Source organism: Callithrix jacchus, chromosome 14 (genome assembly GCF_049354715.1).
Source record: "Callithrix jacchus isolate 240 chromosome 14, calJac240_pri, whole genome shotgun sequence".
NCBI lineage: Eukaryota > Metazoa > Chordata > Mammalia > Primates > Cebidae > Callithrix > Callithrix jacchus.
The window spans coordinates 76145011-76164685 of NC_133515.1; the positions used below are offsets into that span (position 1 = coordinate 76145011).

Sequence of the window (19675 nt, forward strand, 5' to 3'; positions counted from 1 at the left end):
TCAGGAGTTCAAGACCAGCCTGACCAACATGGTAAAACCCCATTTCTACTAAAAATACAAATATTAGCTGGGCTTGATGGCAGGTGCCTGTAATCCTAGCTACTCCAGAGACTGGAGCAGGAGAATTGCTTGAACCCGGGAAGCGGAGGTTGCAGTGAGCCGAGGTACAGCCACTGCGCTCCAGCCTGGACAACAGAGTGAGACTCCATCTCTATATAAATAAATAAATAAAATTCTATGTTAGACCTAACCAAATGAGAATCTAGGGTTAAATCCTAGACATGTGTGTTTTGAAACTTCTCCATGTGTTTATGATATACATCTTTGGTTAAGAAATCTGTGTCGGCCGGGCGCGGTGGCTCATGCCTGTAATCCCAGCACTTTGGGAGGCCAAGGCGGGTGGATCACGAGGTCAAAAGATCGAGAACATCCTGGTCAACATGGTGAAACCCCGTCTCTACTAAAGATATAAAAAATTAGCTGGGCACGGTGGCACGTGCCTGTAATCCCAGCTACTCAGGAGGCTGAGGCAGGAGAATTGCCTGGACTCAGGAGGCGGAGGTTGCGGTGAGCCAAGATCGTGCCAATTGCACTCCAGCCTGGGTAACAAGAGGGAAACTCCGTCTCAAAAAAAAAAAAAAAAAAGAAATCCGTGTCGGAGGCATTCACTAAATATTAGTCCTGAGGTGGAAATGCTTGTAAATCTTTTGTGAAGATTTATCCATGCTACCCCTAAACTGGCCGGCTCTTTTTATTTTGTAGTTTTTAAATTTTTTCACTGGAACAGATTCAGAATCCTGACCTAAGGCCAGCTCTTTTAAGATCTGCATTTTCTTTTATTTCTTTAAAGTGGCCTATATTTAAGTTTGGCAAACAAAGGATTATCATACATGTCTGGTTTTATGATGTTTACATTAATTTTTTCTCTTGCAGGTGAAAATGAGTTCTTCAGTAAGAAGAAAAGGCAAACCAGGCAAAGGAGGTGGAAAAGGGTCTTCTAGAGGAGGAAGAGGAGGCAGGAGTCACGCCAGTAAATCTCATGGGAGTGGTAGTGGTGGCGGTGGCGGTGGTGGTGGTGGAGGTGGCGGCAATAGAAAGGCCTCCAGTAGAATTTGGGATGATGGAGATGACTTTTGTATCTTCAGTGAATCACGGCGCCCTTCCAGGTCATTGTAACTCTTTAATGTTTAAATATGGAAATGGTATTAATCCCCAATGTATGGGACAACAGATGGCTGAGAAGGGAAAAAAGTCAAGAAATTCTGGTCAAATTAATTGTCCTCCTTTTTGTACCCTTTTCTGAAGGCGTGATGGGAAATAACAGCTTTTGTGTGTATGTAGGAATTATTTTAAGTATTCCTTAGTCATCATAGATTGAGGTTAAAATGATGATGTTAACATTTTTATTTCTCTCTTTTTAAAATAGAGACAGGGTCTTGCTATGTTGCCAGGCTGGTCTCAAACTCCTGGGCTTAAGCAGTCCTACCACTTCAGCCTCTTAAAGTGCTGGAATTACAGGCATAAGCCACTGTCCCTGGCATTTTTTTTTTTTTTGATAATCAGAAATAAAGATAATTGGGTCTAATAAAGATAATTGGGTCTTATTAAAGAAATAAAGAAATAGGGCCTAATATTCACGAGGAAGGGTGAAACTCAGTGGTTTTCATATTCCAATGCAGAATGAAATGAACTTCTCTTCCTGTGTAGCTTATTTCTTTCCAGAGCCCTATTTTGCAGAGGGAACCATCATTAACATTGCTTTTTCTTTTTCTTTTTTTTTAAAGACAGGGTTTCACCATGTTGGTCAGGCTGGTCTTGAACTCCCGACCTCAGGTGATCCGCCCGCCTTGGCCTCCAAAGTGCTTGGATTACAGGCGTGAGCCACCACGCCCAGCAACATTGCTTTTTCACAGGGATTCTTGAGTTTGTGAAGCCAGATTTAATGATTAAGAATCTGATAAGTTTCTTTTCTTTTCTTTTCTTTTTTTTTTTTTAAGATGGAGTCTTGCTCTGTGGCCCAGGCTGGAGCACAGTGGTACAATCTCGGCTCACTGCAACCTCCGTCTCCCGGGTTCAAGTGATTCTCCTGCCTCAGCCTCCCAAGTAGCTGGGATTACAGGCATGCACCACCACACCCAGCTAACTTTTATATTTTTAGTAGAACAGGGTTTCACCATGATGGCCAGGCTGGTCTCAAACTCCTGACGTCAGGTGATATGCCTGTCTCAGCCTCCCAAAGTGCTATGATTACAGGCATGAACCACTGTGCCTGGCCAAGAATCTGATAAGCTTTTTTCTAGCAGTTCTGATATAATGAAGTCTGGTAAATACTATAGAAAATGGAGAATCTCCTCACATTCATTGTCATCTTTTGTAAGATACTTGATAATCCAATTGTATTGTATATATTTGGGGACCCTGAGGAGAGTGTAAAAGTTCTGATCTCAAGTATATGTGTAATTTTCTTTTGTCCTCTATAGACCTAACAACAGTAACATAAGCAAAGGAGAGGCACACCCAAAATGGAAACCCAAAGCCAAAGTACCCCTTCAGACTCTACATATGACTTCTGAGAATCAAGAGAAAGTGAAAGCTCTTCTCCGAGACCTGCAAGAACAAGATGCTGATGCTGGATCTGAGTAAATTGTTTTATTTCAGTAAATTATATATTAAGGAAAACGTACTGGCAGTGTGAAGGTCCTGTGCATCTTTGGAATGCTGTGTCAGCACTGATTCTATTGTGGCCATATAATTAGTTGAAAGTGAGCCAAGAGAAATACGAGAATAATTATTCAGCCACAATTTTAGAGTGTGTTTGTTTTGCAACATCCATGGGATTGCCTTTTTATCATTTTTTTTTTCAAGGCAGTGCTCATATGGATTCAGTAACTGATTTATCTGTAACTCTCCAGATAAACCCTTGTAATGAACAAGCAGAAGTAGTGTTCTAGGAGCCAATATTGACTCAGTCAGGTGCAGTCTTAGGATTTGCTTGTCATGACCATCTGCCTAAGAGAAAGCTTTTACTCTTAAATCTTAGTCATTTTCCACTCCACTAGCTTTTGGCTCTTTTGCTTTGTGAGTTCAGTTGGAGAAGTTAATTTCTTCCTTCCATTTATCAGAATTAATTAGTGGCCAGTCATGAACAGCTCATTTTCCATCCTATCTACAAACCTCTTATCTGTTTTAGATTTAGAAAAGGAGATTATGCAGCCAAACAAAAAATTAGGGATTTTTTTATGAATGAGAAGAGAGAGGATAGCCAAGGTTTCTATGGTTAAGAACACAGGCTCTGGAATCTGTCTGTCTTTGATAAAATCTCTGTTTGCCCCTTAATGTGTAATCTTAGGCAGTTTCTAATCCTCTCTGAGTTTTAGTTGATCATCTAAAAAAAAAAGGACATTGCAATAGTACTTGGTACTTGGTACAGTTATTGGGAAGATTAGAGTTAGTTTATATAAAGCACTTAACACAGTACCTGGCATTTGATAAATGTCTGGTAAATGTTAATTGCCAAGATATAAATGAATAGTTCAATATGGGGCCAGACATGGTGGCTCACGCCTATAATCCCAGCACTTTGGGAGGCTGAGGCGGGTGGATCACAAGGTCAGGAGTTCAAGACCAGCCTGGCCAAGATGGTGAAACCCCATCTCTATTAAAAATACAAAAAAATTAGCAGGGTGTGGTGGCAGGTGCCTGTAATCCCAGCTACTCGAGAGGCTGAGGCAAGAGAATCGCTTGAACCTGGGGGACGAGTTCTCCACTGCACTCCAGCCTGGGCAACAGAGTGAGACTCTGTCTCAAAAAAAAAAAAAAATAGTTCAATATAAGATTAAATTAGCAACTGAAGAGTAGTCAGGATCCTGTGAATTAAATTCTTAGACCTTCGCTAAATTTTTGTTTGAAGTAAGTAGAAAGTAATATCTAATATATGAAAATGTTACCTTTGCTAGAAGAGGCATTTCTGGGGAGGAGGAAGATGAAGAGCCTGATTGCTGTAACGATGAGCGGTACTGGCCAGCTGGACAGGAACCTTCCCTTGTTCCCGACTCAGATCCTTTGGAATATGCTGGCTTAGCCCCACTGGAGCCTCATATTCCAGAATTTACAGTCTCGCCATTTGCAGTGCAAAAACTTTCCAGGTGATTTCTTTGATCATTTATGGGAGTTGGGAAAGAATTCAAGGAAACCGAACTCATATAAAGCCAACACGGCCAGGTGCGGTGGCTCATGCCTGTAATCCCAGCACTTTGGGAGGCCAAGGTGAAACCCCCATCTCTACTAAAAATACAAAAATTAGGGAGGCGTGGTGGCAGGTGCTATAATCCCAGCTACCAGGAAGCTGAGGCACAAGAATCGCTTGAACCTGAGAGGCGGAGGATGCAGTGAACCAACATCACACCACTGCACTCTAGTCTGGGTGACAGAACAAGACTCCGTCTCAAAAAAAAAAGAAAAAACAAAAACAAAAACCCAACTACCCTTCTTTGTGTACTTTCCTATTGTGTGGGTTCCAGCAGTGCCTGACAGGCCTAATATTCTGTCTTATTGGATGGGGCCATTCAGGAGGGCTTATTGTTATCAGGGATGCTTTTTCAAAATACAAGAATTGCCTATGTATAGTCATAACTTCATATAAGCATATTTAAGTGAATTTTACTGTAATGCTGTGATACTGCTTTTTATGTGTCATGTTTGTCATGTTTTGCCCTTGACAGGTATGGTTTCAGTGTTGAACGCTGTCAAGCAGTCCTGAGGATATGTGATGGAGATGTGGGAGCATCACTAGAGCATCTCCTTACTCAGTGTTTTTCAGAGACATTTGGAGAGAGGATGAAGATCTCTGAGGCAGTCAACCAGATAAGCTTAGATGAGTGTGTGGAACAGCGACAGGAAGAGGCGTTTGCTCTCAAGTCCATCTGTGGAGAAAAATTTATAGAAAGAATTGAGAATAGAGTCTGGACCATTGGATTAGAACTGGAGTATCTGACAAGTAGATTCCGCAAATCCAAGCAAAAAGAAAATACCAAAAATGTACAAGAGAATCCACTTGAAATCTGTACATTTTACCTCAAAGGAAATTGTAAATTTGGATCAAAATGCAAATTCAAACATGAAGTGCCCCCAAATCAAATTGTTGGAAGAATAGAAAGAAGTGTAGATGATTCTCATCTTAATGCTAATGAAGATGCATCTTTTTTATATGAACTTGAAATTCGATTTTCTAAAGACCACAAATATCCCTACCAAGCTCCCCTCGTGGCATTTTATTCCACCAATGAGAACCTACCTCTGGCTTGTCGTTTACATATTTCTGAGTTTCTTTATGACAAGGCCTTGACATTTGCGGAAACTTCAGAACCTGTTGTGTATTCTTTGATAACCCTGTTAGAGGAAGAATCGGAAATAGTCAAGTTGCTAACGAATACCCATCACAAGTACAGTGTCCCTCCTGTGAACTTTCTGCCAGTACCCTCTAGGACCAGAATAAATAGTCCTGCCTGTCATAAACCAGTGATGCCAAATAATTCTTTTGTTTTTAATCAAATTCCAGAAGGTATGTAAGGCATTGATCTTGCGGAGGGAGGCATTCAGAATGATGGGTTTAGAAGTCAAAGCTTTTAAGGCTGGTCAAGGATGGCCTAGTGATCTTGAACAAGCTGAACAAGTCATTCAGTCCCATGGGCAAAAAGAAATGAGAATTCCCTGAAATATAATTGTGTCTGACTTTAATTGTAAGGCCCAGTTGTGTTGCTTAAGGCCTAATTGTATTGCTATGGTTAGGTTCCCTGAGTTGAAAGTTTGTAGTGATGTATGTTTAACTGTATAAAATCTGAGGCTTGGAAGAACCTTAATTTAATTTAATTCCTTTGGTTTTCATATGTTTTATTTAATTCTTTTAGTTTTCATATGTTTACTTCTTATGCTGTATACTGGATTACTTTCAAATGAATTTTTAGAGATATTTTGCTTTCTATACCACTATCTGCACCCTCCCGTCTTTGATATACTAGACCCCCAGAATTCATTAGGGATAGCTCTATGAATCCCTAAATCCTCAAATACTTGTGTAAGCTTCTAGCTTTGTCTAGATCCAGGTTTACTGTGCAGATTCTTTTTTTTTTTTTTTTTTTTAATTGAGATGGAGTTTCAACTCTTGTTACCCAGGCTGGACTGCAGTGGTACAGTCTTGGCTCACTGCAACTTCTGCCTCCTGGATTCAAGCGATTCTCTTGCCTCAGCCTGCCGAGTAGCTGGGATTACAGGTGCCTGCCACCATGCCTGGCTGTTTTGTATTTTTAGTAGAGTTAGGGTTTTACCACATTGGCCAGGCTGGTCTCGAACTCCTGACCTTAGGTGATCTGCCTGCCTCAGCCTCCCAGTGTTGGGATTATAGGAGCTACTGCACCTGGCCTACTGTGCAGATTCTTAAACCACAAGTAAGCTCCTTTCAAAGAATTATTGGCTGAGGCAGGAGGATTGCTTGAGCCCAGGAGTTTGAGGCAAGCCTGGGCAGCATAGCAAGACCCTGTCTCTACAAAATATATATATTTTCTTTGCTAATCAGCCATGGTTGTGCACTCCTGTGAGTCCCAGGTAGTCAAGAGGCTGATGTCAGGGAGTCACTTGAGGCTGGGAGGTGGAGGCTGCAGTGAGCCATTGTACTTCAGCCCTAGAAACAGAGACTCTATCTCTTAAAAAAAAAGGATGCTCTTTTATTTGTTGCTATCTATCTTTCTTCCAGAGAAGCAAAAGTTTTTATTATTTCTTAAGAGCTCCTTGGTAAACTTCAGTAAGTAGAGAACAGTGACACTGTGCTGAGATGTGGCTGCTGGTCAGTTAGCCAGGTTCACTCACTAACCACCCAGCCTACTCCCAGATGCCAACTTCTAGCACATGGGGATTCAAATATGTTCCTTGGGAAGTGACAATTGTTTTCCATGGACTTTTTTTCTAAAATAATAGTTTTATTGAGGCATAATTTATAATACTATAAAATTCACTCTTTTAAAGCTTACAATTCAGCGGTTTTTAGTATTTTACAGAGTTATGCAACCATGACCACCTTCTAATCCCAGGATGTTATCACCCCCAAAAGAAACCCTGTATTCATGTACCCATAGTAGTTTCTCATTTTCCCCTTCTCCCAGCCCCTGACAACCACAAATCTGCTGTCTATCTCCATGGGTTTGCCTACTCTGGACATTTCATAGAAATGGAATTATACAATATGCAGCTTTTTGACATGGGCTTCTTTCACTTAGGATAATGTGTTCAAGGTTCATTCATGTACTTACAAATCAATATAGCATTCCTTTTTATTAGTGAATAATAATCTATTATGTGGACATACCACATTTTGTTCATTGATTCATCATTTGATAGACATTTGGGTTCTTTTATGTTGTGGGATTTGGGGACACTTGAAAATGGTTGAAACATTCACTGCTAATTCTTTTAATGTTAATTACTTTGTTTTAATTTGGTTTAAAAATAATCACTTATGCTTGATAAAAGTTTATTTGAGGATGCATTTTAAGTTCCTTAGTAATAGAAATACTAGAAATGAATGAACTTATTTTATTCAAGTTTTAACTTTTTTCCATTTTGACTTTTTGTTGTTGAGCGACTTTCCTTTTTTGTTAAAGAAAGGGCTCCATATTGAAATGTTGCCTTTTATTTCCTTCAAGTTGAAAAAGAATCAGAATATGAAGAGTCAGATGAGGATGAAGGTCCTGCACCTGTGATAGTAGAGAACGAAAGCTATGTGAACCTTAAGAAAAAGATTTCCAAAAGATATGACTGGCAGGCAAAGTCAGTATATGCTGAAAATGGTAAAATCTGCAAGCAGTTCCGAATGAAACAGGTAGGGTATGCTGAGAGAATGACTAGCATTGCTTCCCTAATATCCCAATGATGAGATTAGGAATTAGGAAGCTTTGGCTACCCTCCCTAATGTTCTTTTGGTTCTTTTTCTCCCTGAGTGGTCAAAGTTTCTATAGGCCACAGCAAACTTGGGTGCATATGCTAGATGGTTTTGGAAAATCCTATAGCTGGTACATATCAAACACACACATATATGCCAAATAGTCTCAGAATCATGTGCCTTTGGTACTATGATGGACAGTCTGGTATGTAAAAGGAATAGCAAGACTGTGGTTTAATGTCCGGGCACCATGGCTCACGCCTATAATCTCTGCGCTTTGGGAGGCTGAGGCAGGTGGATCACCTGAGGTCAGGAGTTTGAGACCATCCTGGCCAACGTGGCGAAACCCCGTCTCTACTAAAAATACAAAAATTAGCCAGACGTGGTGGTGGGCTCCTGTAATCCCAGCTACTCAGGAGGCTGAGGGATGAGAATCACTCGAACCCCGGAGGCAGATGTTGTAGTGAGCTGAGATGGTGCCACTGCACTCCAGCCTGTGCGACAGAGCAAGATTTCGTCTAAAAAACAAAAAAACTGTGATTTAAAGTCAAGCAGGCCTGGTAGCACATGCCTGTAGTCTCAGCTACTTGGAAGTCTGAGGCAAGAGGATTACTTAAGACAAAGCCAGCCTGGACAACACAGTGAGACCCTGTCTCTAAAAACAAAACAAAACAAATACTGTGATTTACATTAGAAAAAATAATATATAAAATGAGAAGGATAAGACAGGACTTTTACCCTGTTTCAAAGACTCAAAGGATAAATAATGTGCCCAAAGTCACATGGCCAGTAAGTGGTGTAGCCAATTGCGTTTCTAAAGTCCATTTTGTTTTTACCCCATTCACATGAAAATTGTTTTAAAAGAATTCATAAGTGAACTCTGAGGGCAAAGTTAGAGATAGGGCAGAGGCAAGTTGCTTAATCAATATGGAAATTGGATTAAATGCTCTACAAGGGCCCTTCCAGTTCTAAAGTCCTGTGAGTCTGATTTTTAACATCGTATAACATCATCACATCTGTAGTGCAATATCCATAGAACATCAAAATGTATATAAATTGCACTGTAGATAAGATGATAGAAACAAAAAATTAGATACTCAATTTGATCAGTGTGATAAGTTTATGATAAAATTATATGTAGGAAATGGCATGTTCCTGTAAATTTTATTATTATATTCAAAAGTATAGCCATAGTTTTAATAAACAAGGCAATATTTATAGCATTGGCCATTAAATATGAAATTGATTTACATAGTTATAATGATTGGCCAAAAATAACCCTTTAGTGAGTGCTTTTCTATTATTGATTTAGGTAAAAATATGATATTGTTTAGAGCTATGCTGTCTGATATGGTAGCCCCTACCCATATTTGGCTGTTTAATATTAATTAATTAAAATTAAAACTTCTGTGCCTCAGTACACTATTCACACTTCAAGTGCTCAATAGACGCATGTGGCCAGGGGATGCTGTATTGGACAGCACAGGTATAGAACATTTCCATCAACACGGAAAGTTCTGTTGGATAGTGCTGGTGTAGAGACTCTTGCTGGGAAGAACGGGATATATGCTAAGCAAGAGGGCTTTATTTCACTTAGAAAATCTTTCAGTTTATTCAGATGTTGGAAAACTAATGTACAGATTCCACAGCTCACTCTGGCTGCTTCTCTGAGCAGCCTTCTGTATAAAGACCTCTATATCCAATCCTAACAAATCCAACAAAGGATCACTCAAGGCCAGGAGTTCAAGACCATCCTGGGCAACATAATGAGATCCTGTCTTGATAATTAAAGTAAAAAAAAAAAAAGCTGTAATCTCAGCACTTTGGGAGACCAAGGCAGGTAGATTCCTTGAGCACAGGAGTTCGAGGCCAGCCTGGGCGACATGGTGAATCCTGTCTCTACAAAAAAATACAAAAAGCTGGGTGTAGAGGGACACACCTGTAGTCTCAGCTGCTTGGGAGCCTGAGGCAGGAGGATAGACAGAGGCTGGGAAGTGGAGATTGGAGTGGGCCGTGATCACACCACTGCACTGCAGCCTGGCAAGAGTGAGACCCTGTCTCAAAAAAAAAAAAAAAAAAAGGGTAACCCAACTGATGTCTTATCTTTGATTTTATTAGGCTTCCAGACAATTCCAGTCCATTCTGCAAGAGAGACAATCACTCCCTGCTTGGGAAGAAAGAGAAACCATCCTTAACTTACTGCGTAGGCACCAGGTGGTTGTCATAAGTGGTATGACTGGGTAAGAATGCAATTTATTCATATGCAGCTTTCATCTATAAATATTATATGCACCCTGTTTACCATAACCAGTTCAACTTTTTAAAAACTGTAGCTGGATTTATGGGTATTATATATCTCTGCCTTGAGACATAAGGCAAAAAACATCCAGCTGAAGACTTTTAACAAGGCTCATGTTTAAATTTAAAGGATAGTTCTAGAACATTTAGCTTGAAAGCTTTTCATCTTCTGAATTTATTCTGATTTCCTGTCACCCAGGCTGGAGTGCAGTGGCATGATCTCGGCTCCCTGCAACCTTTGCCTCCCAGATTCAAGTGGTTCTCATGCCTCAGCCACTCGAGTAGCTTGGATGACAGGTGTGCACCACCATACCCAGCTAATTTTTTTGTGTTTTTAGTAGAGATGGGGGTTTTACCATGTTGGCTAGGCTGGTCTCGAACTCCTTGCCTCAAGTGATCCAGTCGCTTCGGCCTCCCAAATTGCTGGGATTACAGGCCTGAGTCACCATGCCCAGCCATTTTTTTTCTTTTAAAAACAACTTAATGATGGTGCATTATTTTTCCCGTTTCACATTCTCCATATATTATGCAAACCTATTTAGCAGGGACAAGTTGCAAACTTAATATAATTCTTTGTTCAAGAGTATACGATTTATTTATTTATTTTTTTTTTAGAGATGGGGTTTCACCATGTTCGCCAGGCTGGTCTTGAACTTCTGACCTCAGGTGATCTGCCCACCTCAGCCTCCCAAAGTGCTGGGATTACAGGCGTGAGCCACCGCGCCTGGCTAGAGTATACGATTTAATAATTACATTTGTGTCCAGACTCAGTGATATGGTAATAATCTGTATCATCTAGTTTATCTTTTTAACCTCAGCCTAATCATAGCCAAATTAATACATATCAAAGGGAAAAATGGAAAGTATTTTGATAATCATAAGCTCATACTCCTTTTCTTTAGAGTTCGTGTGTAGAGTTTACATTCCTAGAAGCATTTACAGACCTTAATCTAATATCTGTTCAATAGTCCCAGTTTTACAAATATTACTAAACTATTATTTGATTGTCCTTTTGATTGGAGTGCAAATTCCTAGAATTTCTCACCTCTAGGTAATAAGTCAGGAGGTTGTTTTAGAAAATACCTGAATCTGAACAACTTGTATTCTAATTAGCTTTATCACTTTCCTCATTCCATATGATTACTTCTTTAACTAGCCCTTGAAAACTTCATTATAAGACTTATTTGTTTTAATATACAGATGTGGGAAAACCACACAGATTCCACAGTTTATTCTGGATGATTCTCTGAATGGACCACCTGAGAAGGTAGCCAACATCATCTGTACCCAACCCCGACGAATCTCTGCAATCTCGGTTGCTGAACGCGTTGCTAAAGAAAGAGCAGAGAGGGTGGGTCTGACTGTGGGATACCAGATTCGATTAGAAAGTGTCAAGGTTTGTATGCTCTGCTTATTTCCTGGTAACAGAAATTTATAATTTTTTAGGTATAAAGAGTTTTGGAGGTTAGGAGATTTGGGGCAATTTGGGATACATACTTTCAAGTTATTTTTAAATTAATGATCACCTTCAGTAGGGGCGAAGTCTTTTTAGAAATATTTTGGTCTAAAAGCTCTTATTTGGTTGTACTAAATTTCCTCTATAAAGCTTTATTTTTTATTGGCAGAAGTCATGTAGTAAAGACTGTTTTGCTCTTGAACTTGGGACTTAATCCATTTAACCAAATAAGGAGCAGACAAATTGAGAACTGATTTCATTATTCACTGTTTTTCAACACTTTTTAATGAAAATCTTAACATTTGAATATGAAGTAGAAAGGCTATTATTACTGTCTCTGGCAAGAAACTATATTTAGCATGGTTTCCTATTAAATGGAACTGCTGGTATTTTCAATATTATTATCACTATCCATTCAAATGACTTTCCAGTAATGTTTCCTTTTTTTGAAAATTTTATTAATGATATTTATTACCTTTTATGTGTAAGTCCTCAGCTACCAGACTGTTATACTGCACCACAGGAGTGCTGCTGAGAAGGCTAGAAGGAGATACAGCTCTACAAGGAGTCTCCCATATCATTGTTGATGAAGTTCATGAGAGGACAGAAGAAAGGTAAAACAAAGATTTTCCCAGTGAACACCCACACACATGAAATGAAAGCATGGCTGAAAAAATTGTTTTGTAGTTCCAGTTCAGTTTTATGGAGCTAGTAATGGTAATTTGCCACAAGGAAAGCTATGTTAGAGAAGAGCACCTGCTTTCCTGGTCTTCAGGGTCTATAACACTAAAAAGGACAGCACATGCTCATCACTTACTAGAGGGAGTCACCCTATTAGGTTAGAAGGTATACTTCACACCATCCTGGGCATTATGCTAGGTTGAATACTGTACTTCGTAGAAATAACAGATGTCATGCATGCTATGGCTGAACGTATCTTCTTCCTTCCTTGTTTATTTGGTCAGTTATTCATTCCTGACATTGATTCATGTATTTATTGAGCCTGTATTAAATGCCAAGTGACGTATTAGTTGCTGGGGATACAGTGATGAACAAGCAGGTATAGCTCCCCCTTATCTCTTACAGTCTGGTAGAAAAAACAACGAACAAGTAAACAAACAATTGCAAATTGGAATAAGTACTATGAAAGAATAAATGGCATGCTGTGTTTGGAGGGAGAGAACCATAGATGCACAAAGATCATATCTCTGAAAGATGACATTTAAATTGAAAACTGAAGTACGGCCAGGTGCGGTGACTCATGCCTGTAATTCCAGCACTTTGGGAGGCCAAGGCAGATGGATCATGAGGTCAGCAGTTCAAGACCAGCCTGACCAACATGGTGAAACCCTATCTCTACTAAAAATACAAAAATTAGCTGGGTGCGGTGGTGTGCGCCTGCAATCCCAGCTACTCAGGAGGCTGAGGCAGAAGAGTCACTTGAACCCAAGAGGCAGAGGTTGCAGAGCCAAGATCGTGCCACTGCACTCAAGCCTGGGTGACAAAGTGAGACTCTGTCTCAAAAAAAAAAAAAAAAAAGAAAACTGAAGTATGGCAGGGTGTGATGGCTCACACCTGTAATCCCTGCACTTTGGGAGGCCGAGGTGGGAGGATCAGTTGAGCTCAGGAGTTAGAGCCCCAGCCTGGGCCACATAGTGAGACCATGTCTCTATGAAAAGTAAAAAAAAAAATTAGCCAGGCATGGCAGCTCACATGAATGGTCCCAGCTACTTGGGAGGCTGAGGCAGGAGAATCAACTGAGCCCACAGGTTGAGGCTGCAGTGAGCTGTGATAGTGCCACTGCAGTCCAGCCTGGTCAACAAAGCAAGACCCTGTCTCAAAAAAAAAAAGAAAAAGAAAAAAAGAAAACTGAAGTATGAGAGGGAATCCCATGTGACAAATGGGGGCAAGGAAAGCATGTTTGAAGTGGGAAGGGGCTTTATGAGTCCAGAAACAAGGAAGGCCAGTGCTGCTGTGTAGCAGCAAAGGGGAAAGTAGCACAGGGAAGAAGCAGCAGGAGCTAGATTTTCCAGGGCCTTAAGTACCGTGAATAATAAAGCATGTGGGCTTTATCATATGAAATTAGAAGTCATTAAAGGGTGAGGCATAAAATAAAAATTCTTGCCAGGTATAATAGTACATGCTTGTAATTCCAGCTACTGAGGAGGCTAAGGTAGGAGGATTGCTTAAGTTCAGGAGTTCAAGGCTGTAGTGTGCTATGATTGCACCTGTGAATATCCACTTCAGCCTGGGAAATATCGTGAGACTCCATCTCTTAAAAAAAAACAAATTATAAGTCTCAATATTTTAAGTACTGAGGAGGGCCAGGAAGATGGATACCATTAATCATAGTTTGTCATGTGGATCATACCCTAGAGCAGTAAAAGAAAACTAGTGGGAGACTGAGGTGGGCGGATCACCTGAGGTTGGGAGTTTGAGACCAGTCTGATCAACATGGAGAAACCCCGTCTCTACTAAAAATACAAAAAATTAGCTGGGTGTGGTGGCGCATGCCTGTAATCTCAGCTACTCGGGAGTCTGAGGCAGGAGAATCGCTTGAACCCGGGAGACGGAGGTTGCAGTGAGCCAAGATCACGCCACTGCACTCCAGCCTGGGCAATAAGAGTGAAACTCCATTCCAAAAAAAAAAAAAAAAAAACTAGTGGGAAAAAAGAGAAAGTCCTGTGAAAATTATGAAGTTTCCCCCCAAAATATTATACTGCTATAAATATCTTGAGAAGAAGAAAAAAAGTCTAAGTAAACTTGGTGGACTGATAGGAAAGCAGAAAATAGCTAAAAGTAAATGTTAAAAGAAAGGAAATGAACTTGAAGAAAAGACCCAACTATGGCAGACAAAATGTTTTTAAGAATTGAACACGAGTTGGGCACAGTGGCTAATGCCTATAATCCTAGCACTTTGGGAGGCCAAGGGGGATGGATAACTTGAGGTCAGGAGTTCAAGACCAGCCTGATCAATATGGTGAGACCCCCCCATCTCTACTAAAAATAGCCAGGCATGGTGGCAGGCACCTATAGTATCAGCTACTGGGAAGCTGAGACAGGAGAATCGCTTGAACCCAGGAGGCAAAGGTTGCAGTGAGCCGAGATCACATCACTGCATTCCAGCCTGGGCGACAGAGCAAGACTCTGTCTCAAAAAAAAAAAACAGAAAAGAATTGAACAGGGAAGACATTTAACCAAAAGAACTATTAGAAGAAATAATACATTACTATATTAGTAAAAAAGAAATATGAAGTAATTAGAAACTAAAGAAAGCAGACATTTAGATAAAAAGAAAAAGAAATAATTCCTAGAACACAGCACAATAAATATTAAATAACTATACAGAAAACACTGGCAATCTTTAAGGGGCAAATAATGTTTTTGTAGAAACTCCAGAAAACAATGGAAAAAAAATTAATGGTAAATAATGTCATTTTACAGCTGTTGGAAATGAATATCTGAAAGAAGTGATTTTTTTAACAAAATCACTGAACAACTTGGAAGAGAAAACCAAATAAAACATTCTCTCAGACTAATGGTATTTAAATGATTGAGTTATAAAGATAAATTTTAACTTTTAGGGAAAATTACATCCAGTATAATTTTGAATATGAAGAATAGCTTTGAATTCTTTAACATTTGTACTTCCACAAACTTAAAGAAATGAGAGCATAGCACTGGATTTGGTTTTTGGCTAAAATAGGAGAAAGATTTTTATAAAACCTAATGATCTGTAGAATATGAGCAGTTGAAAATTCAAAAGATTTTCACATCTGAATAAAGGTAAATTACACAGTGGAGAAGTGTACTTCAAACATTCAAAAATACCAGTTTACAGGAAAGGGTATACAAATTACAGGAAAAAGTAGAGGAATATTTGCTAACTGATTGAAAAAAGCAAAAACTAATAAAATCTAGGAACAAAACTCAGTAAAAATATTGACAAGATTAAAAGTTGAATATAGAAAGATGACGGTTGTGTTAGTTTGAAATTTTAATAAATTTTCTGATCACAGAGATAACATGATTATTCTAAAGCATTTAGTGGATACCAAAAAATGTAAAAGACAAATCTCTGTCCCCTATAAAATTGCTAGTTACATGTTATAATTTTGGTCTCTTTTTTTCTGGGAGTATATTGGGGGTTAGAAGAGGGATATGGTAGAAAGAGATGTATTTCCACAAACACTGTTGGGATTATATAGTTGTTGTTTGTTGGGCTGCTTTTGATTGAACAGAATGATAGCATGAGCTAATGAATTATCCCTTATTTTTTTGAAATAGAGTCTCCACTCACTGCAGCCTCCACCTCCTGGGTTAAAGCAATCCTCCTGCCTCAGTCTCCCAAGTAGCTGGAGCTACAGGTGTGCACCACCAGGCCTAGCTAATTTTTGCATATTTTTAGTAGAGTCAGAGTTTTACCATGTTGGCCAGGCTTTTCTTGAACTCCTGAGCTCAAGTGATACCCTCACCTTGGCCTCCCAAAGTGCTGGGATTACAGGTGTGAGCCACCATGCCCAGCCGAATTAATTACATAAGAAAATTCTGAAGTCTGGATATACCATCAGTTACTTAACTATTTGTCTGTTGTTGTTAGATTATTTCCCTGAAAAAGAAACAAAAATAGTGATAAATGTAATTAAATTAGCTCATTAAAAAGAGCTAAGTAGTATAAGAATATGTTTTAATTAAAAACTCAGACAGGCCAGGCGCTGTGGCTCACACCTATAGGCCTCCCATTTGAGGATTACTGACTATATGTTCAAAAATCCTGGCACTTTGTGAGGCCAAGCCATGAGGATCACTTGAGCCCAGGAGTTTGAGACCAGCCTGGGCAACATAGGGAGACACTGTCTTTACTATAAAAACAAAAACAAAAAATTAGCCCCTGCTTCTTGGGAGGTTGAGGCAGGAGGATCACTTGAACCCAAGTTCAAGGCTGCAGTGAGTCGTGATTATGCTACTGCACTCCAGCCTGGGTGACAGAACAAAACTTTGTTTCAAAAAAAAAAATAGAAAAGAAAAATATTACAGATAAAGTGAAAGTTCCTCTTAATACTCCCAAACCACTCTCAGAAGTAAACTGGTAATACATTCTTCTACGCATGGATATAGATGTTTACTTTGTTAGAAATAGTTACTTTTGTTTTCTGACCTTTTTTTCTTACACAGATGATATATTTATTTAGTAAGTCAACGAATATTCATTAAGTACTTACTATGCCCCAGGTATTGTTGTAAATCCTGGAGTAGTGAATAAAATTCTTGTCCATGTAGAACTTCCCGTGGGAGAGCTCATCAATAAGCAAGATAATTAAGTAAATAAAGAGTATGGTTAGTGCTAAGAAGAAAAAATAAAGCAGAAAAAAAAGACAACAGAAATGCAAGGGAGGAGGGCATTTGAAATTTTAAATACCGTAGCCAAGGAAGTCCTCACTGAAAAAATGTCTCTGGAGTAAGGACTTGAAGGAAGTGATAGAGCTACCTGTGTGAAGGACTAGGAGAAGCCCAGTAATGCAGGCAGATTAATAACATGTACAAAAGACCCAAGGTACATACCTCAAAGACAGCAAGGAGAACAGTGAGCCGTTGCTGAGTGAATGAGAGAGAGAGCACTAGGAAAAGATGGGGGGCATGGGGTACAGACCATGCCATATAGAGCCTTGTTAGTAAGGACTCTAAGGAGTCATTGGATTTTACATAGAAGAGTGGCATCAGTTTTTCTTTTCTTTTTCTTTTTTGGTTTAAGAGATGGGTTCTTCCTATATTGGCCACGTTGGTCTTGAACTCCTGGCCTCAAGCATTCCTCCCACCTCAGCCTCCCAAACTTCTAGGATTAGTGGTGTGAGCCACTGCACCTGGTCAGCACAATCAGATGGACATTGAAAGAGCATTATTTGTTGGCTGTAATGAGAACAGATTGCACGGGGGCAAGGGCCAAGAGACCAATTAGGGTGGTATTATTCTGCAGTGCATATTATTCCAGACAACTTGGGATTTTTCCTACTAACGATATGTCTTAGAGATGTTTTCCTGTCATTATCTAGAGCTCTACCTTATTCCTTGTGTCTGCCTCATGTTATTCCATAGAAGAGATGATATTGTTATAATTAACCATTTCTCAGTTGATGGACATTTGGGTAGTTTCTATTGTTTCATTATTGCAAACAACGCTATAATGAAAATCTTTGTATATGCCTCTTTGTGTACATGTAGATATCAAGAAGTAGAATTATCAAGTTGTACCCTATATCAGCTAAGAATGAAAAAAAATAATTATAAAATTTGATGATAAATCCTGTTGGGATTTTGATGGTTTATTTGGGAAAGAATTCATATCTTTATACAGGTTGAGCATCCCTAATCCAAAAATCTGAAATCTGAAATGGTTCAAAATCTGAAACTTTTTGAGTGCTGACATGACACTACAAGTGGAAAATTCCACCTGACACCTTTATCTCCGATGGTTCAGTATACATAAACTTTATTTCACAGACAAAATTAATCAAAATGTTCTATAAAATTACCTTTAGGCTATGTATATAAGGTATATATGAAACATAAATGGATTTCATGTTTACATTTAGGCCCCATCCCCAAGATATCTCACTGTGTATATGCAACTATTCCTACATCTGAGAAAATTTGAAATCTGAAACACTTCTGGTTCCAACCATTTCACGTAAAGGACATTCAACCAATAATATTAAGGCTTCACATCCAAGAACATGACACATATGAATGTTATGGGTTTTTTTTTTTTTTCACAGAGATCTTATGTATTTCTTGCTCAAAATATGGTAAAAGTTATCAATTTTCATGTATTGAATTTGTTTGATCCTCGGGTGTTTCTTTTATTTTCTCTAGTGACTTCCTGCTGCTAGTTTTGAAGGACATTATATCGCAGAGGCCAACTCTTCAAGTTATTTTAATGAGTGCAACTTTAAACGCTGAGCTTTTTTCAGAATATTTTAATTCCTGCCCAGTTATTACTATACCAGGTGATTAAAATGCATCATTAAATATGTATAATTCTAATGCTTTAAGCAAATATAATTATTTTAAAGTTTGAGACATAAGTAGATATTTATACCTCTTTCTAGAGAAGTGATTCATTTATAACATAAAATCGTAACTATATAATGTAGTTGATAAGGAGATAACATATCTTGCTGGGAGATTTTAATTTTTTTAGGTGACTTATAAAAAAAGTCACTTATCACTATGGTTACTTATCACTGGCATTCCATCATGTTTAACATCAAAGTTTATAGTGGCAATATGTCATCAAGAGGGAACTTGTGCCTGTGACAGTATATTTGTTCATTTCTAGATTCTGCTACATTTCTGGATGTTGGTCCACTCTGAGAGAAAGTAAAGTTGGATAGTCTGCTTTTTCTTTTGATGCTTCCACAGTCTCATTGTGAAATTAATTTATCACCCCGAGCTTTGATTTATCCTTCAATCAGAAAGACTCTTTGGAAGTACTGACTGATAAACAATAATGCAGTTTGTTTTAATTATAGAGAATGCTGACAATAAATTTAAGGAAGAAACTTTGTGTTTGATCTAGAATACAATTGTTGAATGTTTAAAGATCCTCTATGGTGGAAGTGGGGCAGGTATGAAAGGTGTAACGGGTTAAAAAAAAAAGTCTTAGGAAATGATCATTTCTTTACCTATAACTGTCTTACTGACTGAAATCTACCCTTTCCAATTTCTGCTCCCAAGAACCTTCCTTCTTGATGCTTTTAAGACCACAGAACAAATAGGACCTTAGCGTGACAAGCTTTGTTTTAAGAGAATTATATATATAAACTATTTCATGATGGTTAAATGGGTGTTCTCAGGCTTTTCTATTTTTTTCTCCTTGTTTTTCTAGGTCGTACATTTCCTGTTGATCAATTTTTTTTGGAAGACGCAATTGCTGTGACAAGGTAAGGAAGATACTAATTAAGATTCAGTGAAAGGACCTGGCATGGTGGCTC

The 19675-nt window shown here is 38.9% G+C and overlaps 1 protein-coding gene across 7 annotated transcripts in view; it reads left to right on the plus strand.

Annotated features, from left to right (window-relative positions):
- Window positions 1-19675, plus strand: part of DHX57 (DExH-box helicase 57) — a 74242-nt gene that overhangs the window by 5444 nt on the left and 49123 nt on the right. For 4 of the 7 annotated variants that reach the window (XM_078349445.1, XM_054245023.2, XM_035272759.3 and 1 more), the window contains 10 exons: window positions 934-1166; window positions 2481-2639; window positions 3957-4145; window positions 4722-5560; window positions 7695-7870; window positions 10049-10170; window positions 11429-11624; window positions 12174-12298; window positions 18555-18688; window positions 19570-19624. In XM_078349445.1, coding sequence (XP_078205571.1) covers window positions 940-1166; window positions 2481-2639; window positions 3957-4145; window positions 4722-5560; window positions 7695-7870; window positions 10049-10170; window positions 11429-11624; window positions 12174-12298; window positions 18555-18688; window positions 19570-19624 — 2222 coding nt within the window. In that variant the 5' untranslated portion in view covers window positions 934-939. The remainder of the gene's footprint in view (window positions 1-933; window positions 1167-2480; window positions 2640-3956; window positions 4146-4721; window positions 5561-7694; window positions 7871-10048; window positions 10171-11428; window positions 11625-12173; window positions 12299-18554; window positions 18689-19569; window positions 19625-19675) is intronic. The other 3 variants (XM_078349447.1, XM_078349446.1, XM_008980828.5) reach the window with 1 other exon arrangement.